We start from the raw sequence: 24,480 nt of genomic DNA, 5'->3' as shown, positions 1-24,480 counted from the left end.
TTTGACCCTTGTCCCTGCTCAAAGCAACAACTGATAATTTTTTCAGGGTGAGGGGGCACACTTCACAGCACTTGGGTTACTCCTGGCTCTGCACTCAGAAAGTAGTTCTGGCAGGCTTGGAGGATCATATGGAATGTTGAGAATGGAACCCAGGTCAGTCACATGCAAGGTAAATACCCTACCAACTGTGCTATCGCTCCAGTCCCTAATAATAATTTTTCAATTTTTAGGATGATTTGCATTTATACAAAAGTTTATGTATTTGTGTGTATGTGTGTATACATATATATATATATATATATATATATATATATATATATATATATATATATATACACTCTGTAGATATATCCCTGCTTTGTTCTCCTATAGTGGAGCATACAAAATATATTTCATACACTGTACAGAAATATTCCTAAGTATTTTCTAAGTATATCAACACCTGCCTCATTCTTAAATGGATATACCAATCTTTTGTTTTTGTTTGGGATCACATTCAACTATCCTCTGGGATCACTCCTGGAGTGATTGAGGTACTATCCAGGTCAGGTACATACAAGGCAAGTACCTTGCCTATTGTACTAATTCTCTGGTCCAAATGAAGCGATCTTTATCCACCCTGTGTTAATGTGTATTTACTTTTATGCATACTCATTTTAATTAGGAATCACCTATTTTAAAAACATGAAAAATCTGGTACTGCTTTCTTATTTGGTTAAAATATATCGCCATCTGTTCATTCTTAGAAAAATAAAAGATATAATAACTGTCCAAAAGAATCAACATATTTTCAACAAATAAAATCCTCACTAGTTAAGTACTAACTAAAATCTAAGATAACCCAGTGTTATCCAATGGAAGTTTCTATGATGATGGATATATTCTACATCTGTGCTCTCTGAGCAGGTAGCCACAGATGGCTATTGAGCAGCTGAAATGTGTACAGTTAAAATACAGAATTGAGAAGCTAGAGCAGTGGTGCAGTGATATGGTGTTTGCCTTGTAAGTGGCTGGCCTGGGACAGACTGAGGTTTGATCCCCTAGCCTCCCATATGGTCCCCCAAGCCAGAAGTGATTTCTGAGTGCATGCATAGCCAGGAATGACCTCTGAGCATCACCAGGTGTAGCCCCAAAACAAAAATAATAATAATAATAATAAATAAAATACATAATTGAGGGGCGAGCGAGAGAGAGGCAGAGACAGAGACAGAGAGAGTAGGTTAAGATGCTTGCCTTGGAGTAAGAAATGGCTGGATGTGGGGGTTTCCAGGCAGAGTGCTGATTGCTCTACCTGCAGAGTCTCCACCCGGCTGTGCTTCTTCTGAGGAAACTGAGGACCTGAAGGGAGCCCTGTCCTACTCTTCTCTGTCTTTCCTGAACTCTGGAAGCTCTCCTCAGAGCCCTGGGAAGCAAACCCCAAAGAAACTACATTCGGAAGCTAGCCAGCTAGCCAGTGAGTGAGTAAGAAATGGCTGGATGTGGGGGTTTCCAGGCAGAGTGCTGATTGCTCTACCTGCAGAGTCTCCACCCGGCTGTGCTTCTTCTGAGGAAACTGAGGACCTAAAGGGAGCCCTGTCCTACTCTTCTCTGTCTTTCCTGAACTCTGGAAGCTCTCCTCAGAGCCCTGGGAAGCGAACCCCAAAAAAACTACATTCGGAAGCTAGCCAGCGAGCCAGTGAGTGAGTAAGAAATGGCTGCACGTGGGGGTTTCCAGGCAGAGTGCTGATTGCTCTACCTGCAGAGTCTCCACCCGGCTGTGCTTCTTCTGAGGAAACTGAGGACCTGAAGGGAGCCCTGTCCTACTCTTCTCTGTCTTTCCTGAACTCTGGAAGCTCTCCTAAGAGCCCTGGGAAGCGAACCCCAAAGAAACTACATTCGGAAGCTACCCAGCGAGCCAGTGAGTGAGTTAGAAATGGCTGAATGTGGGGGTTTCCTGGCAGAGTGCTGATTGCTCTACCTGCAGAGTCTCCACCCGGCTGTGCTCCTTCTGAGGAAACTGAGGACCTGAAGGGAGCCCTGTCCTATTCTTCTCTGTCTTTCCTGAACTCTGGAAGCTCACCTCAGAGCCCTGGGAAGCAAACCCCCCAAAAACTGAAGCTACCCAGCAACTCTCCTCAGAGTCTTGGGAAGCGACCCCAAAAATACAGCATTCTGAAGCTGCCAAGCAAACGAGTGAAAACTACGCCTGTCCAGTGGGGCCTGACTGTGAAAAACTGTGAGTGCTGCCTGTGTGTGTCTCTCTACTATCCTGCTGCGTGAACCTCTTGAGAGTGGGCTGAAAAGAGGCTCCAGAAGGCACTTAGCTCCACTTCGCTACGCAGCCGTGCGCTCTTTCTAAAAAAATAACACCATCACAAGAAGAAAAAAAAAAACACACTAAGAACTGTGTTGGATCACAGAAGCAAGAACTTCTCTCCAGACTGTCTTCTCTGCTGCGTGCTCGGGCCTAAGATTTGATCCTGTGTGAGGCTTCATCCACGGAGGACTCCCCTACCTTGGAGGCAAGCAGGCCCATCCAGAAAGGGCGGAGCCAGAGAAGTGTGCTGCCTGCATCATATAACCAATGAATACCACCACAACACGTAGAAAAACCCACAATACAAGTGTGACAATGGGGAAACAACGCAGGCCAGCACCAGACATAGAGAATAAAGATGACAATTCTGATGACCAGTTAATGACCAACCAACTAATCAACCTCTCAGATAAGGACTTTAGAGTAGCAATATGGAAGATGCTCAAAGACCTCAAAAAAACCATGGATAGAGTGGAACAGAACACTAATAATAATCAAGAAAATATGAAGACAGAAATCACAAAACTCCAAACTGAAATAACATGTCAACTAACAGGCCTGAAAAAATCAGTAAGCGAAGTGAATGACAAAATGGATAAGCTCTGGGACAGGGTATCAGAAGCTGAGAATAGACTTGGTGCTGTGGAAGATGAGATACATAACAATTCCATACAGCAGGCGAAATTGGAAAAAAAACTTAAAGCAAATGAACAGACAATGGAAAAATTAGTCAAAGAATGGGAACAGATGAAAATAGAAGTCTATGATAAGATCAACAGAAACAACTTAAGAATCATTGGAGTCCCAGAGACCCAGGAAGAAAATTTCCAGGAAGAATCAACGGTCAAGAACATCATTAAAGAGAAACTTCCAGAGCTAAAGAATATATGTGATCAAATCCTGCATGCTCGAAGAGTACCAACCAAAAGAGACCCAAGAAAAACCACCCCAAGACACATCCTAGTCACAATGACAAATCCCACAGATAGAGACAGAATTCTGAAAACAGCAAGATCAAAAGGGGAAATTACATTCAAGCAAGCATCCTTGAGATTTACAGCAGACCTGTCACCAGAAACACTCAATGCCAGAAAGCAGTGGTGGGATATTGTGACAAGACTGAATGAAATGAATGCTTCACCTAGAATACTGTACCCAGCAAAACTCACTTTCCGGTTTGACGGAAGAATACATGGTTTCACAGACAAAAAACAGCTCAGAAACTTTATAGACTCAAAACCAGTCTTAAGAGAAAAACTGAAAGACCTAATTTAAAACAAGACTAACCAAAAGACACACCAAATTTCTATATAAAGATGGCATTAAATCCCAGGACAATTCTTTCTCTCAACGTCAATGGACTAAATGCACCAATTAAGAGACACAGAGTGGCTAAATGGATCAAAAAACTCAATCCAACCTTCTGCTGCCTACAAGAAACGCACCTGAATAGTCCGAACAAACATAGACTCAAAATAAAAGGCTGGAGAAAAATTATCCAAACAAACAACACCCATAAAAAAGCTGGAGTGGCCATACTAATATCAGATAATGCAAACTTTATACTTAGGAAGGTTGTAAGGGACAAAGATGGACATTTTATATTAATCAAGGGGTATGTAGAGCAGGAAGAAATAACTCTCCTAAACATATATGCACCAAATGAGGGGCCAGCAAAATATGTAAAACAACTGTTGACAAATCTGAAAAACAATATCAATAACAACACAATAATTGTGGGGGACCTTAACACTGCTTTGTCAACATTGGATAGGTCAACCAGACTGAAACCCAACAAGAATATACTAGACCTGAGGAGAGAAATGGAAGAAAGAGGCCTAGTGGATCTATATAGGACACTCCATCCCCAGAAACCTGGATACACATTCTTCTCCAATGTACATGGGACATTCTCCAGGATAGACTACATGCTGGCACATAAAACATACCTCCATAAGATCAAGAGGATAGAAATTTTGCAGACTACCTTTGCTGACCACAAGGCTCTGAAATTATTTGTGAATTCCAAAGGGACTCAGAAGAAACTCTCCAGGCAAAACTCTCCAGGACATTGAGACTACAGGCATCTTCAAGGAGGAAACTGCACTCTCCAAGCAAGTGAAAGCAGAGATTAACAGATGGGAATATATTAAGTTGAGAAGCTTCTGCACCTCAAAGGAAATAGTGCCCAGGATACAAGAGCCACCCACTGAGTGGGAGACACTATTCACCCAATACCCATCAGATAAGGGGCTAATCTCTAAAATATACAAGGCACTGACAGAAATTTACAAAAAAAAAAAAATCTAATCCCATCAAAAAATGGGGAGAAGAAATGAACAGACACTTTGACAAAGAAGAAATACAAATGGCCAAAAGACACATGAAGAAATGCTCCACATCACTAATCATCAGGGAGTTGCAAATCAAAACAATGAGATACCACCTCACACCACAGAGAATGGCACACATCACAAAGAATGAGAACAAACAGTGCTGGCGGGGATGTGGAGAGAAAGGAACCCTTATCCACTGCTGGTGGGAATGCCGTCTAGTTCAACCTTTATGGAAAGCAATATGGAGATTCCTCCAAAAACTGGAAATCGAGCTCCCATACGATCCAGCTATACCACTCCTAGGAATATATATACCCTAAGAACACAAAAATACAATACAAAAATCCCTTCCTTACACCTATATTCATTGCAGCACTATTTACCATAGCAAGACTCTGGAAACAACCAAGATGCCCTTCAACAGACGAATGGCTAAAGAAACTGTGGTACATATACACAATGGAATATTATGCAGCTGTCAGGAGAGATGAAGTCATGAAATTTTCCTATACATGGATGTACACAGAATCTATTATGCTGAGTGAAATAAGTCAGAGAGAGAGAGAAAAACGCAGAATGGTCTCACTCATCTATGGGTTTTAAGAAAAATGAAAGACATTCTTGCAATAATAAATTTCAGACACAAAAGAGAAAAGAGCTGGAAGTTCCAGCTCACCTCAGGAAGCTCACCACAAAGAGTGATGAGTTTAGTTAGAAAAATAACTACATTTTGAACTGTCCTAATATTGAGAATGTATGAGGGAAATGCAGAGCCTGTTTAGAGTACAGGCAGGGGTCGGGTGGGGAGGAGGGAGATTTGGGACATGGGTGATGGGAATGTTGCACTGGTGATGGGTGGTGTTCCTTTTATGACTGAAACCCAAACACAATCATGTATGTAATCAAGGTGTTTAAATAAAAAAAAATATAATAGAGGAAAAAAAAAAAAAAGATGCTTGCCTTGCACTTGCCTAACCAGGTTTAATCCTCAGCACCTAATATGGTTTCCCAAGTTTAGCCAGAAGTGATTCCTGAGAGAAAAACCTGGAATAAGCCCTAAGCACCACCTATGAATGCCCCCAAAACAAACAATCCCCTCCCAAATGGAACTAAGTTAGCTTAGTTTTATATAGTTGCAAACTGTCATGTATGCAGAAGCCATGAATGATGCAGTCCTGCACTGATAATATGGCTAACTTTCTCTTCTAATTTTTATTTCTGAAATACTTGTAAGTTAAAGTAACAACCATTAAAGCCATTAAAGTAACAACCATGAAAAAGTTCATGGATTTGTCTGGTATCTTTTTCTCGGAGGTCTGGCCTTCTCAAGGAAACAAAATAACAGAGGAAAATGTGTTTTAAGTTTTAGCAGGGCTTTATTTTAAGTGGTAAAATTAGAACCCAAAGAAGCATATAACTTGGTCATTTTTTAGTGATATTTTCCCCTTATTTCCTATGTTTACTTAGTACTCCAAATGAATTCATATATTTGATAAAATAAGATTAGCTTTATGTTCACCCAAATGAATGTAAAGTATTTGAGAGCTAGATTTATTTCCTTTATAAAATTTTTTCATTATTTCCTTTAGAAAAATCTATAGACCTCTATAAAAAAATCCGTTTCATAAACTAGTCAGAATTTCCTGGCTAGGAAACTTAAGAACCTAAGAATCAAGGATATTATGCTGCCAGCCTACATAAATTAACACACTTTATCCCACATTTTATACTTTACCTATATTGAATGAATCTCCAGAACCCACAATCCCATAATTTTAGGAAAGATATTACTAATATAACTAATTCATTTTTGGTCTCCTTTTACTTTATGGTTTTGGGGCCACACTTGGCAGTATTCAGGGATTAATCCTGGCTCCATCCTTAGGAGTCACTCCTACTAGGGTTTGGGGGACCATATGAAGTGCCAGGAATCAAACCCAGGTTGGCTGAGTGCAAGGCAAGTGCCCTACCCGCTATACTATTTCTCTGATCCCCACTAATATATCTTTTTAGGTTTTATTACATAACTTATATTGAGTGTAAATAAATGAAAAATGATTTCTTCTCAGATAAAGAATTTGACTAAATTTTGCATTATTTAGCACAGTTTTCATTTTTAATTTATTCCAAAAGTTTTTGACCATTGTACTAAAACCTCCTTTAAAACTACTAAGGAGTTTCATCTACAATTTAGATGCTCCAAGAAATATAATTTTATAAGTAAATCCACCGATATGACAATTATTTTTTGTTGCCAATAACACATTAGGATTTATATAGTTCTACTGGTACAGTAACTATCAATGAGTTACAAATTTTAGTCTTTCAAGAAAGGCTCAGATATGATTGTTTTGATTTAAATGCATATTTCACTTTTAAACACTTTTAAACCCAATTAGTATTTAAAATGTATAGCCAAAAAATTAATACCAAGGAAATTTATCTACTTCATTTCAATTACATGTGCTGATATTGCTACATGAATGAGGCATTGATGTCTTGAAGGCTTCTCCAATCATTACTGATACTTTACATTGAACCAATGATGTTACAAATCACAAGTGATTTAAAGTGAAAATACTGAGCAGGAAAGGTATCACTATGGTTACTTATTTAAACTTTTGAAATATGCCATGAAGTCACAAAGGGTAGCAAATCAAACTATGAATGCTCCCCCTGCTGGTGGCAATTTCCAAACCGAATTACAATCAATTACTGCAATGTAAAAATTTTAACATAAAAGATCGTATACCATACTCATAAAGAGCATGCCAGGCACATGAATAGTATGAATAGTATTACTAAAACAAAGACATTATAAGCAGTAATAAAATATTGTTAGACCAAAATATGGTTATATCTATTGTAAGAAATCTTAATTTCAAAACTAACTTTAAAAATATGCTTTGTTAAAACTTGAGTGAGTTATAGACTTTTACTTATGAAGACCAGTTAAATTCCTATTCACCTCTAAAGACTCCTTCAAGTCCACAGCAGAAACTGTATCCTCCTCTTCATCATCAGTTAGCTGGTCCTGGGAACAGTAGTGTGTACTATATGCAGAATGTTCTTCAATTGCTTCCAACCAATTCTGGAATAAGAAGTTATTAACATTTACCTTGCATGCACTAACCTAGAACGAACCACAGTTCAATCCCCCGGCATCCCATATGGTCCCCAAAGCCAGGAGCGATAGCCATAGAGCCATAGCCAGCAGTAAGCCCTAAGCATCAGTAATCACCTTAGGGAAGAAGAGAGAGCACAGTAGAAGGGCATTTGCCATGCATGTGGTTGACCTGGGAGGGACCGAGTTCAATTTCCAGCATCCCATATGGTCCCCCAGCCTGCGAGGCTCGATTTCTGAATGCAGAGAAGGAGTAACCCAAGTACTGCTGGGTGTGGCCCAAAAATCAATCAATAAATAAAGTTCTTTAAAAAAAAAATAAGTCATCACCTTCATAACAATTACCTTCATTTCAACCATACTTTCAAGATGCATGACTTCTATGTGTTTGTTTTTAAAAATCAAAAATTTCTTTTTTTTTTCTTTTTTTTTTTTTTTTAGTTTTTGGGTCACACCCGGCAGTGCTCAGGGGTTACTCCTGGCTGTCTGCTCAGAAATAGCTCCTGGCAGGCATGGGGGACCATATGGGACACCAGGATTCGAACCAACCACCTTTGGTCCTGGATCGGCTGCTTGCAAGGTAAATGCCGCTGTGCTATCTCTCCGGGCCCAAAAAAATCAAAGATTTCTTATTAGACATTTGCCCTAAAAAAATACCAAAAACCTATACTACCTCTTCCTCATGTCTTACATTACATTACAAGGCGTTTGCCTTGCAAGCAGCCAACCCAGGACCTAACGTGGTTGGTTCGAATCCCGGCATCCCATATGTTCCCCCATGCCTGCCAGGAGCTATTTCTGAGCAGATTGCCAGGAGTAACCCCTGAGCACTGCCGGGTGTGGCCCAAAAATCAAAAAAAAAAAAAAAAACAAAACAAAAAAAACAAAAAAAAATCATAATTTTATAAGATGTTGGAAAAGTCATGAATTGGACTGTTTAGGGCTCTTAGCAGGCCAAAGTTAAGCACCCAGAAAATAAATCCATTTACCAACTTCCTTGTTTTTTAAGAAACAAAACAGGTTTGTCATTACTGTTTTGATATACAGTACAGAAATATGGACTCTTCATTAAATAAGCACCATGAATTTCTGGTATTTGAATCCAAATTTTCTTGCTTACTTCAGTCATTCAATTTCTCACAAAAGGCTGGATCTAGACTAAAATGGAGATCACATGCATTGGCATCTTGGTTCTGTCCGTTGTAAACTGTGGCCTTGAGAAACTTCCCTGACTTCTATTCCCTCTCACCTATCAAAAGGGGCAGACTATTCATGCAAGTTCCACAAAACTAGTAAGGACCCATGAATTCCCAATCAAAATAAAAAATAAAATTGCTGAGAAAAGTTACAAGTATATAGTGATACAGAATTAACTCAGTCAAATTTCAACTATCATATTAAAAAGCACCCTATTACAAAAAAAATAATAAAATTCATGGGTGTTGTTTGTTTCTTTGGCATTTTAGACCACATGTAGCTGTGCTCAGGGCTTATTCCTGGCTCAGTTCACTCAAAGACCACTCCTGGCAGACTTGGGGGACCATATGGGGCTGCTGAAAATCAAACCCAGATCACTTGTGTGTGAGTGCCCATCTACTGTACTATGTTCTGGCCCCCAAACTCACATTTAAATTTTTCGGAGCTGCCAGGGATCAAATCAAGGGTCTCACAAGTAAGAAACATGCACTCCTACTGCTGTGGCCAAATCACCCATTTAAGTCTAAGATATTAAATCTCCTGGACCAGAGGAAGCTTTCAAGAGAGCAGTCATCTTGTATGGGAGGTGCAGGGTTCAATCCCCTCAATTACAGAAACAAGGAATTAAATATTTCATCTCTATGTTTCTAAATGTTGTTTGAGTTTTATCAAAGATAAGTAAATATAAAGAAAATACCTCTCTTGACAGTTGAAGGTTGTTCTTAGGAACCCTGAAGCCATGAATGCTGTCATCAAAGCACTTAATAAAGAAGAGGCAGCTATCTGTAGATTTTACCTTGGAGATAAAGAAATCAGTAAGACTCTGCCACTAAGGCATAGAAAATAAAAGTTCATTTTTTTGTTAAGTTTTACCAGTATCTTATATATCTTAGATATTAGCTCCTTATCTGACGGGTACTGGGTGAATAATTTCTCCCATTCAGTGGATGGCCTTTGTATTCTAGGCACTACTTCCTTTGAGGTGCAGAAGCTTCTCAGCTTAATATAGTCCCATCTGTTTGTCTCTGCTTCCATTTGTTTGGACAGTGCTGTTTCCTCCTTAAAGATGCCTTTAGTCTCAATATCATGGAGTGTTTTACCTATATGTTCTTCTAGATACCTTATGGTTGCTGGTCTGATATCAAGGTCTTTAATCCATTTGGATTTGATGTACATGGTGTCAGAGAGAGGTCTGAGTTCAATTTTTTGCATATGGCTGACCCCATCAATAAATGGGGAGAAGAAATGAACAGACAATCCCTTAAAGAAGAAATGCAAATGGCCAAAAGACACATGAAAAATATGCTCCACATCACTAATCATCAGGGAGATACAAATCAAAGCAGCAATGAGGTACCATCCCATGCCACAGAGACTGTCATACATCACAAAGAATAAGAATAACCAGTGCTGGCAGGGATGTGGGGAGAAAAGAACTCTCATTCACTGCTGGTGGAAATAATGTCTAGTCCAGCCTTTAGAGAAAACAATATAAAAATTCTTTAAAAAATTGAAATGGAAAAAAAATGGAAATTGAGCTCCCATATGATCTAGCAATTCCATTCCTAGGAATATACCCTAGGAACATAAAAACACAATACAAAAATACTTTCTGCACACCTATATTCATTCCAGCACTATTTACAATAGCCAGAATCTGGAAACAACCCAGATGCCCAACAACAAATAAATGGCTAAAGAAACTGTGGTACATATACACAATGGAATATTATTAGCTGTCAGGAGAGATGAAGTCATGAAATTTTTCCATAGATGGATACACATGCTCTAACTCATTTCATAAAACCCCAAGATTTTACAAGGCAGTTTATTCAAATGCTTTAGAATCAGTTGCAGAAAAAATTTCATAGTTTGAGTAAAAGATGTATATGTTATCCTACCGTGCACACTGCTTGAGTTAGATGCTTGCATCCCTGGCGATAAATATTATGGACAGCATCAAGCCTTTAAAATAAATATTAAATTTAAAAAAAGGCCAAAAAAGAGGTAAATGAAAACATTTATCTTTTAAAATATAGGTACTGAGACATACTCTGTGGTCAGGATGATAATACTTACTGTTTTCTATACCATGAAAGGACTCCATGTTCTAATACTACCCAAAATAAGTTCCAGCCAAAAAATCTTGAACTCTAAGGAAAAGAAATGAAAAACATTTTCCAAGTTGACAGCTCCAGATTCGATAGTAATTGATTAAATAAAAATTATATTAAGGGACCAGAGTTACAACACAGAGTTAGGGTGTTTGCCTTACACACTGCTGACCAGGGATGGACCTGGCATCCCATACGGTCAATCCCCAGCAACCCATATGGTTCTCCAAGCCTGCCAGGCATGATTTCTGAGCTCAGAACCAGAAGTAACCCCTAAGCCGTGCTGGATGTGGCACCAAAACCAAAAACCAAAAAAAAAAAAAAAAAAAATTAATTAGATTACAACAATCTTTCATCCAAACCAAAAGTTCCTAAATTTATTTGATTTACTTAACCCCCCCTCCCACTTTCAAAAGAAAGCAAACAAACAGAAAATATCTCCATCAAGGGCTTCTACAGCCTAGTGCAGAGTGCTTGGTTTGTTCCAGTGACCCCATCTCAGGGGGCAGTAAAATCCACTTTAGAAAATACTGATAGCACTGAAGATAGGGCATTTGACTTGCACGTGGCCAACCCAAGTTCGATCCCCAGCATCCCATATGGTCCCTTGAACCCTATCAAGAGTAATTCCTAAGCACAAAGCCATGAGTAACCCCTGAGAGCTGCCAAGTGTGGCCCAAAAATGAGGGAAGGAAGGAAGGAAGGAAGGAAGGAAGGAAGGAAGGAAGGAAGGAAGGAAGGAAGGAAGGAAGGAAGGAAGGAAGGAAGGGAGGGAGGGAGGGAGGGAGGGAGGGAGGGAGGGAGGGAGGGAGGGAGGGAGGGAGGGAGGGAGGGAGGGAGGGAAAGAAGAGAGAAGAGAAGAAAAGAAAAAGAAAATAGAAGAAGGGAAGGAAGGAAGGGAAGAGAAAAGAAGAGAGAAGAAAAGGAAAGGAAAAAGAAAAGAAAATACTGATCTAAACCAGCCTTTCTTGAATAGAGACTATGTGGTCCTCTGTGAATTCTCAGCTATTCCAAGTGAAGCCATATGTGAAAAATCACAGAAATGAGTGGACCTGGCATGATCCTAGAGAGCCAACTGGTAGGACAAAGGAATCATAAGAAGGAAACAAGTCAGAAGGGCATTGTGGTCTGAAAAAAGGTGGTACCAATGAACATTGAAATGATCTAATGTGAACTTTAGTAGATACAATAGCAAAATCAATACTACAGGGTAACAGGAACAGAAGAAATACCACGTAAGAAAATCAACGATAGGGCCCAGAGATATAGCACAGTGGCGTTTGCCTTGCAAGCAGCCGATCCAGGACCAAAGGTGGTTGGTTTGAATCCCGGTGTCCCATATGGTCCCCAGTGCCTGCCAGGAGCTATTTCTGAGCAGACAGCCAGGAGTAACCCCTGAGCACCACAGGGTGTGGCTCCCCCCCCCAAAAAAAAAGAAAATCAATGATAAATACAGTTTACAATGATAAATTTTTATAAATGATGGGGGTTTTTTTCATTTTTTATTTTATATATATATATTTTTTATCTTCATTTATTATTTTTTTTTATTTTCATTTACCTATCTACTTTCCGTCAACTTCCCTGTTTTGGTATGGTTATTGAAGTTGTTGTCCCCATTTACATTTATTTTTTTTCCTCTTCCTTTCCTTTCTTTCTTTATGTGCCCTGCCATGTTTCCTATCTCAAGACCATGGTCTTTCTTTGTGGTGCTTATCGTTATTGTTGGAGTCTTCACTGGACATTTGACACTTCCCCCTGTACTGTTGGGGTGTTTCACCTTCTTCTTCTCCCTGGTCTCTCAAACCGATGATGAGAGCCTCTAGAAGGATTCCGCCCATCTTCGGCATATCAGACTTTTACCCCAGTTCACTACTCTTCTCCTCTTCAAACAAAGCTACACAACCCGAACCATCTAGTCCTGCCTCCCAGTTAGAGGGGGAAACAAGGGAGGCACCAAGACCAAACAGGTGCAAGACTACAAGTAGTAAGCTAGGTACAGAGGGGACCACATACTCCAGCAGCCCCAGGGGTGAGGGAGGACATGGGAGGTAGGACGAAAACGGAGGCGTAGGGAGGACAAATCAGCGATGGAAATCCCCCCGACTTTATATAAACATGTACCCAAAATACCATTGTCAACAACATGCAAGCCACCATGATCCAAACAAAAACTACATTAAAAAAGTAGGTGTGATTAGCTACATATGCAATTCAAATTACATTAAAACCCAAATTTAAGGTATAAAGAGGTAATATTTTTATGAAAAGTAAATATTAATTATTAACCTTCCTAAAATAGGTAAATTGCTCAATGGGTATCTATACAGACTAAAATATTCCCTTAAATATATGCAAAAAATACTTTCATGTCTTAATTTTTAGGGTTTTATATATAGTTAGAAATATGTCATTCTACTTTCATGGAAAGGTCAAGAAAAATAAGTTAGCACAATCATTTGAATTGGTTGTCGACATACTGGGCACGGCTTATTCCTTTTCTTTAGCTTCTTTGTACATGTAAAACATGCCATAAGATGTCCTGTTTTGCCATGGACAATGCAACCATTTTTAGGTCGACCCTGACAGATCACACATGGTTCAGTAGCATTAAGACTCCCCGCTTTCGTCTTTGTCTTGTATTTCCTTCTTCTCAAGCTCTGGGACATCTTCTTGGCTACTATAAATGATGCTATTAGAAGTTGATGGCTGAGAATAGTCCTCACTTTCTTGTGACTGAGAGGCTTGTGCAATTTTATCATCATTTTCCTCATCACGTGAAGAATCTTTGTAATCATTCACCTTCGTTTTTTTTACAATTAGGAACATCAAAGCCCTCTGCTACTTGTGTTGAGTTCTCTAGTTGGGCCTTCTCGGGCATTTTCTCTTGATCTTTCCCTTTGTCTTCAGGAAGACAATTCTCTCGAAGAGCCCAACATCGATTGCAATGTGATGGAAGGGGAGGATATATTACATTGCATGAAGTACATTTCCAGTAGTCAGCTAAGGAAATGTCAGGATCTTCTTCAAAGGAATCTATATCACTTTCTCCTGTCTGGTACACGGTAACACGATATATACCTCATCATCTTCATCTGAGAGTTCTTGTCCATCTTCACTGAGACTATAATCTTCTGAATCTAGAGATTCAACTTCAAATTCTACACTGAATTGATCTGAAACTGAATCCTGATCCAACCAATCACCTGAATGTTCACTTACACCAGTATCAAGATCCGGATTCGATAGAGTTCCTGTCGATTCATTGCTACTGCTTCTTTCACAACATATCGCTCTTATTACATACAGAGCACGGCTTTCATCAGATTTGTGGCGTTTTCTTTGTCGGTCACCAGATAATTCATCTGAATTTTCTTCTGTCTCATTCACTGCTGCTCTCCTTCTAGATGAGGTAGATGGTCTAGAAACCAAGTCAGAAGATGAAGGCTGCTGGCTGCTCTTCCAGTAACTCTTGTACATTGTCCTTTTGATCACTCTGATCTTCACTTAAAGATGAGCCAGATTCCTGTGGATTCACTACCACCAAATTTCTGTAGATCATTGCATATATTTTCCTGTGTTCTTTCACAGAGAAACTTGGCACTCCAAATAAATCCCCCGGAAGATCATTTGAACAATACACAATATGCTGTTGTTTCTCATCATATAATCGTTTAGCCATAATATATTGATATATATATATAACCTATATTATATAATATATAAGCCATAATATATTGATATAAAATATAACCTCTTTCATAGTGTAAGTGTCTTTTTGTGCACCAACAGACTTTAACAACTTCAAAAGTAATAGCTTTGGTCTAACCAGGGTCTCTTGCTCCAAAGCTGGAATCTGGGAGGTGCTGACAGCACAGTCATCGGACACAGACATGCTGATGGTATTGCACATTTGCCTGCTTGCTCCCTCACCCGGCGTGTCTGAGGATTCCTCGTTCCTTCTTCACAGCAGGCCGCGTAGAATAGACGCTCAACGCCAACAACCTCGGCGGTCATTTCTCTCGCGGGTTTTGGGGCCGGATGCAAAAAGAACAGAGAGGGCCCAGCCCAGCCCGGCTCAGCGCGCGCGCCTATAAATGATGTTTTAAATACAGTTTATAGTCCTATTCAGGGGTATTTACAGCAATGTCACAATTGTGGCATTTCAAAGACAAATACCTCAAAGTTCAAATTAAAATTTAAATAATTATCCAGTTTATTTTATATAACACATATACATAAAGAGAGGAAGTTTGTGCAGTTGGAAAAATACATATGCTCAAAAGTAGCTAATTCTAGAATATAACTAAAAATGTAAAAGATTTTCAAATTGAAAAGATTTGACAACTCACAATTTTAAATTCCTCTAAGTTTCTCATAAGACATATACATAACAAAAACCCACTATTTCTATGACTAAGAAAAAAACTGATCCTTCCTCTATTCTATTCAAACATAATCATCTAAAAATAAAAAAAAAAAATCTAATGATATCCAACAATGTAAATATAGGTTATTTTGGGGGGCTGGAGAGATAGCATGGTGGGAAGGCATTTATTTGCCTTTCATGCAGAAGGTCATTGGTTCGAATCCCAGCATCCCATATGGTCCCGAGCCTGCCAGGAGTGATTTCTGAGCATGGAGCCAGGAGTAACCCCTGAGTGCTGCCGGGTGTGACCCCCAAAAAAAATCAAAATATAGGTTACTTTTTAAGATCCAAGAATAATTAAACACATGTACTTCAGAATTTTTTAAAAAATGGTTCAAAAGGAACACAAAATATTTGTACTTTCAGTTGCTCAAAATATTGTCCCAACTTACCTTCCAGAGAGGGCCTTCAAATCGTTTCAATGCTTTGTAGATGACCTATAAAAAAAAGTGGTTTTACTAAAAGTGCATCTATATTTTTTCTAAAAATTATTATGTAAATGTAACTTATTACTACATACCTTATGACCAAGAAGAACATGTTTCATTTCAACACCCTGGGCAAGGTCAAGGGGTTTTTGATCTATGTAAAGAATAAGGAAAAATTCATTAAGTTATTTATACTACAAATTGGTGCTTCACACAGTTCTGGCTTAGCCCTAGGTACTGTATATGGCCCCTGAGCACCTGCAGGAAAAATCCCTGAGCAGAGAGCCATGAGTAAGCCCTGAGTACTTCTGAGCAAGACAAAAAAATACCAAAACAAATTGGGCTTCAACTGCAACACAATCTTGGAAATAGGCTATGGAGGTGGTGTTTTCCAACAGTACTTTATGGCCTAGGAGTCACTCCAGCAACAATCACCTTAGCAGTACGGGTCTAATGTTTTTGATGCTCTGGACCTCTAAATGTTTTAAGAATTGTCCAATGGTTAAAGATAATGTGTTTCCTTTTATTGGTAGTATTTGAACCATACTCCATGATGCCTAATGGCTACTTCTGCCTCTATGCCTGGGGGTAATTCCCAGTGATGCTGGGTGCTGGGATCAAACTAGCGTCTCCTGTTTGCAAAGAGTGTGCTCAGTTTACTGCACTATCTCTCCAGTCCTTAATTCTGTGTCTTTAAAGGTGCTTTTTCTATCATAAACATATTTTGCTATAAAATAACACTGACTGGGGATGGGTGGAAAGGCAGGACAGATAGTTCAAGGACCTGTAATGCATATTTTGCACAGCAATACCTGAGTTCAATTTTCAGCACTGCATGCCCCAACCTAACACTAAGCACTGACTGGGCCCCTTAACACTTACAGGTATAGCGCCGAGACTAAGTAGTATATTGGTGGGCCCTAGCATTAAACCATTCAACTTGGTTGGTGACATGTCACTAAGAATGATTCCTAGTCTCAGTGAGCACTGCTTGGAAAGCACCTATCCGAAAAAATAATCATCTTGGGAAGTTGGATATTATCAATAACAATTGAGATAAGTATAAAAAATTATATTGTTCTGGTATTTTGGTTTTGATTTATTTTGGATTCACAACCAGTGGTGCTCAGGATTTATTTACTCCTGGCTCTGTGCTCAGGGATCACTCCTAGTGGTGCTTGGGAAACTATCTGTGCTGCCAGGGACTGAACCTGGATCAACCTTGTGCAAGGCATGCACCTTACCTGCTATCCTATCTCACTATCCCTTGTTCTATTTTTAAACCTTGATAATTACCGTAATACATTTAAAACAACTCCTATGGTTACCCTCTAGAAAATGGTAATAAATTTGGGCAGTAGAAAAATGGGAATACTTGCTATGCAACAATGCAGGTAGAAGATACTGGTAGAGATTAGTCAACAGCCAAATGGAGATACAATTAATTGAATGGAGAGAAATACATGGGCTTGAAAATTTTTACAGTGTAGTCTTCAGTTTGGACTTGTTGCTGTTACTGTTGTTTTTTAAGTGCCAGAAATCAAATCAGGGCCTCATACATGCAAGGCAATCATTCTTCCACTGAGCTACACGTCTGGCCTTCAGATATTCTTTCAAAGTAGATACATAGAACTGCTGATAGGAAAATTAGGACTATGTATGTATTATTTCTCTAGTAAGGGAAAAAACGTTTTAAAATATTGATGGAGATAGAAAGCTTTTCACAAGATTTCCATCTAATATGATCAAAATTCAATACAGGCAGTAAGTAACATACTGCAATATAGCAAAAATTAACTACAATGAAATCACAACATCACATGCAATGGTAAAAAAATTGGCACAAGGCAAGGATGTCTACTCAGCACTATTTTTCCTAGTCACAGCAATTAGGCAAGGGAAGGGGGTAAAGACCAAATTAGAAAAGGGGGGTAAGACCAAATTGGAAAATAAGTAAAATTTCACTATTTACAGAGAAGAGGATAATATAAACCTTTTTTGGTTTTGGGTCACACCCAGAGGCTCTCGGGGGTTATTCCTGGCTCTGCACTCAATAGACCATATGGAATGCTGAGAATCAACCAGTGTCTGTCCAGGATTGGCCACATGCAAGGCAATCAACCTACCGCTATGCTACAGCTCCAGCCCAATATAAACTATTTTTAATGTCCAAAAACTCCAATAAACCAATAGAGTAAAATGGCCCACTACAAAAATGTAGGAAAATGTGCTGTTCCATAACTATATGTAAGAAAGAAACCATGGGCCTGGAGAGATAGCACAGCGGCGTTTGCCTTGCAAGCAGCTAATCCAGGACCAAAGGTGGTTGGTTTGAATCCCGGTGTCCCATATGGTCCCCTGTGCCTGCCAGGAGCTATTTCTGAGCAGACAGCCAGGAGTAACCCCTGAACATCGCCGGGTGTGGCCCAAAAACCAAAAAAAAAAAAAGGAAGAAGAAAGAAAGAAACCATAAGACAAAGAAATCACGAAAACCACTCACTTATAAATGCAATACATAAGTAATTAGGTGCCTAGGAATAAAAAAAGAAAACATTAAAGATAAGAGTGTCAAAAATAGAAGTTACTGTTAAAAGAAATTGAAGACAACACAGGTGAAGGAAGCATATCTCATGTTCATGAACTAGAAGAATGAACACTGTTAAAATCCTACACAAACTAAGCTACACTAAACTAATTCAGTGCAATCCCAATCAAAACGCCAATGGTCTTAAAAGAAATAGAACAGACATTCGACACAACATTTGAATGGTACCTCAAAAGACTCCAAATAACTATAGCAATAGTGAGAGAAAAGAATAAAGGAATAGTGTTCCTTGACTACAACTATTCTACAAAGCTATTGTAATAAAAATTGTGGCACATAGGAATAAAATAGAACCCCAGCTCATGGAATAAAATTAAGAGCCCAGAATTATAGCTCCACATAGGTAGACTTCAATGTATTATATAGAAGCCAACAGCATAAAATGGGAAAAAGAAACTCTTCAAAAACTGTTATTGGAAAATTGAATGACTACATTAAAAAAGGAAGAAATTTGTTCAATATCTCATATAAACAAAAACAAATTCAAAATTAATTAAATATGCACATAATATACTTGAAATAATACAAGAAGCACAGAACATGATGATTATGGGTAGTGTTGTAATAATCACAGTAACAGGAAAAAAAAAAGACAATAGGTATCTTCACTCATGTGAAATAAAAAGTAACAAAGCCTGGGAAAGACAAAGACAGACAAAACAAGATGCTGGCTGAAGGTGGTTTCTAAGCAGAACATGAAGATGCTGCAAAGTGGAGGAAGGGCCCAATGAATAGTGGTAAGGGATATTGGTATTTTGCTGGTGAGAATAGTATGGTAGTATAAGTATAAATTGTACCCCTAAAACAAATAGTCTTTTTTTATTTTTGGTTTTGAGGTCACACCAGCAGCGCTCAGGGGTTACTCCTGGCTCTACGCTCAGAAATTGCTCCTGGCAGGCTCAGGGGACCATATGGGATGCCAGGATTCAAACCATCGACCTTCTACATGAAAGGCAAATGCCTTACCTCTCTCCGGACCCCTACAAATAGTCTTATCAGAATACACACATACAATCTCTTTGAGTTTGCCAGTCTGCACATAAAAAACTAATTAAAAGGTCTGTCAAATCTTTATTTTTATTATTTCTACAGAACATTTTTTGAAATGTATCCCTAAGGCAGAGAAGAGCTACAGCTTTTTTCAATAGAATTCTTCCCTGATACCAAAAATAAATTCTGGACTTCTGCCAACTAGCTGATAATTCTGTCCAGAGTCCCTTTTTTTTTTATTCAATGCGTAGCGTGCTTGGTACACAGTAAAACATTGGTAATATGCTCTTTGAACTGAATAAAATAGCCTCTCTACCTTAACTCTATACTTAACTCTCTACACTTAACTCATTGTTTCCAATTGCACTGCCTCCTTTTATCAACCACAACAAAACAAAGAGAAATTGTCAAAGATTTCTTTGCATGATAACTTGTTCCTTAAGGAGAAAAGTAAATTAAAATGTCAGCACCCTTTAAATTAATTTATATAGAATGCAATTTCAATAGATGTCAATATACTTGATTTTTACAAATATTTTTTAAAATTATGTCAAATAATACCTAGAAGAAAAGATAAGAAAATTCCCCCAAAAAGCATAGCAATGGACAGAGATATGATGGGGGTTAAGGCTCTCGTCTAGCATTGAGTTGTCACAAAAATCACTGCAAAAAGCCCAGAGAACTGTTATGGGTCACTACCGTGCACAAGGAAGGAGCGCCTAAACACTGCAAGGTGTTGTACAAAGCCCATTCCCCCCAAAAGAAGAGAAGATGAAACCTACCAAATATTAAAACAGAAAGAATGTTTGTGTCTATAAGAGATACCTATTCCTTCATGAAAATTATGCTGAGTGAAATAAGTCAGAAAGAGAGAGAGAGAGAAATGCAGAATGGTCTCACTCATCTATGGGTTTTAAGAAAAATGAAAGACATTCTTGCAATAATAATTTTCAGACACAAAGAGAAAAGAGCTGGAAGTTTCAGCTCACCTCAGGAAGCTCACCACAAAGGGTGATGAGTTTAGTTAGAGAAATAACTACATTTTGAACTATCCTAATAATGAGAATGTATGAGGGAAATAGAAAACCTGTCTAGGGTACAGGCGGGAGTTGGGTGAGGAGGAGGGAGATTTGGGACATTGGTGATGGGAATGTTGCACTGATGATGGGTGATGTTCTTTACATGACTGAAACCCAAACACAAACATGTATGTAATCAAGGTGTTTAAATAATATATATATAAATAAATTAAATTAAAAAAGAAATAAATGGAACTATTCTTCACTCTCTTAGACTAACTGTACTTTTAGAACCTTTCTTTAATTATGCATTGCTTTATGTATTTTGTTTATTAATATTCTGTGTGTCATCTATGTAGTTTTGTCCTGCAGTTTGTCTTAGCGTTGATTTTCCTATGGAAGCACATTGGTTTTGTTGGGTATTAAGGATGTAATCAACGCCTCATTCAGAGGCCAACTTATCTTCCACCTCTGTGCCAGAGCAGATGGTTGTAGCAGCTGATATTTTTCTACCCCCATGGTTATACCACCTGTAATATTACCCTGTCCTGTAATAAAGAACAGTTATATCAAAAAAAAGAAAATTATTATCACACAAACCTTCAATATGCATACCACATATAGAAAGCATCCTGTTCTACTTATTATTTAAGGAATTGAGTTAATTAGACAGTAAAATGTTAGTCCTTCCTTTAGGAGCCCAGTCTCGCAGGAGACAGATACCTAAGAAAAAATTACGAGGAGGTATGACTAGATTATGATGGAGGTGACTCAGGGCCCTGAAAATTCACTGAAAAGCCTCAATCCAGGTGAGGAGGAAGCAAACGGAAGTACCCTAAAAAAGCAAACAGGGCTGTAATGAAATATTCCACTTTAAATTCCAATACACCTTCACAGCTGGTTATTCAATTCTGTCTTTGACACTGTCATGCATATTTAGTATTTAGTAGATACTTAGTATTTATAGATTCCATATTTGAAATTTTGCTATCACTAAAAATTGCTACCCTAATTAATGTTCATAGCAGTGTTCTTTGACATTTATTCAAAGATTTATTCAGAGGAGTGAAAAATTTCAGTCTTCTGATATAAGTAAGATGTTCCCAACTGAGCACAAACAAGTTAATACTCAGCTGAGATACATTCAGATTTATACTGTAAACAGGTATCCTTATTATACTCTACTTCTTGCTGCATACCATAATTTTTATTTTGGTGACTCACTATTGGCGACTTCCCTGCAGTCCCAGAAGCAGTACTGAAATGCTGTCTAGTATTCCTAAACATAAGCAGGTTATGACCAGCCTGGTGGAGAATATATGTGTAAGATAGCTTCATTCAGATATGGGTTATAATGTTGTTGGCAGTGAGATAATGTCAATACATCAATTATATACATCAACTAGGTATCTTCAAACATATAACAAAGTATTATATTGATAAGTTAATGAGATTATTTTGACTAGTGGCTCAAAGAAATCGAACACTATATTTCCAACAGGAATAATAGTTCAATACTCACTAATTAAGTGGACACAATAATTTTATCCAAGGCAACTAACATTAAAAAAAATTGGCATCAGGAAACAGTATAGCAGATAATGTACTTGCCTTATGTGCAGCTAATATGGGTTCAGTCCCCAAGACCACATATGGTGCCCCCAAGTACTGCCAGGAGTGACACATGAGCACAGAACAGGAGTAAGTCCTGACTTACAAAATAAATAAACTGACCTAATCTTTCCCGTAAAGGTGGGCAACTTATCATTTCTGTCTGCTTTGGATCAGGCATTATTAAGTATCTACATTATAAATAGGAAGCAAATCAATAAGATTTTTAATAAAAATCTTACCTAATCACTAATAACTATAACTTTTTAAAAAGATTATTTTTATGTGTGTGAATGCTTTGACTTCAAAAGTCGAGACCATGCAATCTAACAAATCGGGATACTAAAACAAAACACTTAATTTTATAATGGCAATTATAACATTTAAATTTGTATAAACGTTTTACTGCTTTAAAATGACCAACAATGGTTTATCAACATACTTACCATTTTTGTTTTTTATATTTGGGTCGGCTCCACTTTTTAGAAGCTTGAGGGCACACTGTTTATGAGCTCGGTAAGCTGCACAATGCAGTGGTGTATTACCTAACTGATCTGAACAGTTGACATCAGGAGGATTGGGCCTGTTGAGCTAAAATTTAGAAATGTAACATTATATATCAAACATAGATTTTGTCCCAATGGAAAATTCAGACCCTAATACCACAGTCTGATGAGCAGCTGAGCACCTTTGCTTTTGCTCACTAAAATCTGCCAACCCCCGTCATTCACATGGTTGATTTTCAGGGTGCTACAGAAATCTCAGGTTCCACCTTCATATAACAGAGGCCACAGAGTAAGTATGACCACATATATTTTCTACCACAGTCCCATAACTATCATAACTATGGTAATAGTTACCCTGCCCATCCCTGAAGAGTGATTTTGCCATGATTTTCTCATTTTGATCACTCTTGAATTTCATATTTGTGAAATCAAATTGCATATCAATCTAATTCAGTTAATTAGAAGTTAAAATCATAAATTTTCAAAGCTATGTAAAATGCATTGCTTCTAATTACAACAGGTTATTATTGCTTTAAAAATCTGTTTTAAACTCCATTTCAGAAAGCATACAGAACATTTCAGGCACAATCTTTGGAAACCAAGAAAACCATTTTTAAATAAGCTGAAATAACTTTAAAACTAATGATAATGCATCAGTCTTAGGATTTAAAACAAATTCATAGTTCCATGTTTAATAAGACTATAAAGAAAATAAAAATGGAAAAAGAGACCTAAAAAGAATAAAAATGGATAGGATTTTTAAACTTTCTAACATAAACATTCCAAAATACGGTCCCTTCTTTAAATGTTACTTTCAAGGATAACATAGAAGAACTTTTAGAAGTTATTACTATCAAGATAGAAAAATGCAATCCCTTAAAAGTATCCCTTAAGCATTTCCCTTATAAGTATCCCTTAGTATTTCCATTTTAGAGCTTGATCTTAAAAAAAAAAAAATAAGGGATAAAACCCTGCCTTTATTGGTCTTGATAATTGGACTCCTATTCATTAGGAGATGATAATACAAATCAGAAACCCAGAGGAAAATATTTAAAATACATCCTGATTTAAAAAAATTTTATTATGATAATCATATATTTGGTCCCATAATTCAAGTACACAATGAATTTAACATTAATATTTCATGAAGAATAAAAAGTGCACATTTGTTCTTAAGTTTTGTTTTTACCAGAGCTATGAGTTCTGCTGCTTTGCCTTCTCTTGCTGCTGCTAAAAGTAATTCTTCAAGCTTTCTTTGTTGAGTCCTTTCCACAGCTGCAAAATAATAATGATTCATAATAATAATATCCTCTATCTTTAGTGATGAATCTATTAGCAAAGGAAGAATGAAGAATAAAGCAATCATAGGGAGAAATATTATAGTGACTTGAATTGCAACTCAAATGTAGTTAGACTTTATTTTCACAAGCTTACATAATTACTCTCAGAGTTTAACTTCTTCCAGGTTCAGATTTCTTCTCCTTCCATGGATATCAGTATCAAACCCAGCATTTCACATAAGCATGCAGGTACTCCACCCCAGAGTCATTTGCCAGGCCTCCGAGAATACTTTTAAGCAAGTGTTTTCTTTATCTTTTTTTTTTCTCTTTTCTTGGTTCATGGGTCATACCCAGTAGTGCTCAGGGGTTATTCCTGGCTCTGCACTCAGAAATCATTACTGGCAGGCTGGGGGGACCATTGGGAGGTCGGGAATCAAATTTGGGTCAGCCAAGTTTGCATGCAAGGCAAATGCTCTACCTGCAGTGCTATATATTACATATTAATATGTAATATATTGGTTTTTGGGTCACACTCAGTGGCGCTC

The 24,480-nt window shown here is 38.0% G+C and overlaps 1 protein-coding gene and 1 pseudogene across 2 annotated transcripts in view; both read right to left on the bottom strand.

Moving 5' to 3' along the window:
* Positions 1–24,480, bottom strand: part of OSBPL1A (oxysterol binding protein like 1A) — a 455,856-nt gene that overhangs the window by 152,953 nt on the left and 278,423 nt on the right. Inside the window, exons 5-12 of one of the 2 annotated variants that reach the window (XM_049770012.1) lie at positions 23,845–23,930; positions 22,596–22,740; positions 16,017–16,078; positions 15,889–15,933; positions 11,033–11,106; positions 10,855–10,918; positions 9,651–9,749; positions 7,601–7,723 (exon numbers count right to left, since the gene is read on the bottom strand). The exons of the other annotated variant lie outside the window; for it this stretch is intronic. Coding sequence (XP_049625969.1) covers positions 7,601–7,723; positions 9,651–9,749; positions 10,855–10,918; positions 11,033–11,106; positions 15,889–15,933; positions 16,017–16,078; positions 22,596–22,740; positions 23,845–23,930 — 698 coding nt within the window. The remainder of the gene's footprint in view (positions 1–7,600; positions 7,724–9,650; positions 9,750–10,854; positions 10,919–11,032; positions 11,107–15,888; positions 15,934–16,016; positions 16,079–22,595; positions 22,741–23,844; positions 23,931–24,480) is intronic. 2 annotated transcript variants of the gene reach the window in all.
* On the bottom strand, positions 13,292–14,983 carry LOC126003775 (E3 ubiquitin-protein ligase Mdm2-like; annotated as a pseudogene).

Source organism: Suncus etruscus, chromosome 3 (assembly GCF_024139225.1).
Source record: "Suncus etruscus isolate mSunEtr1 chromosome 3, mSunEtr1.pri.cur, whole genome shotgun sequence".
Taxonomy (NCBI): Eukaryota; Metazoa; Chordata; class Mammalia; order Eulipotyphla; family Soricidae; genus Suncus; species Suncus etruscus.
The sequence above is the reverse complement of the archived record's forward strand: the minus strand, read 5'-3'. Positions and strand labels throughout refer to the sequence as shown.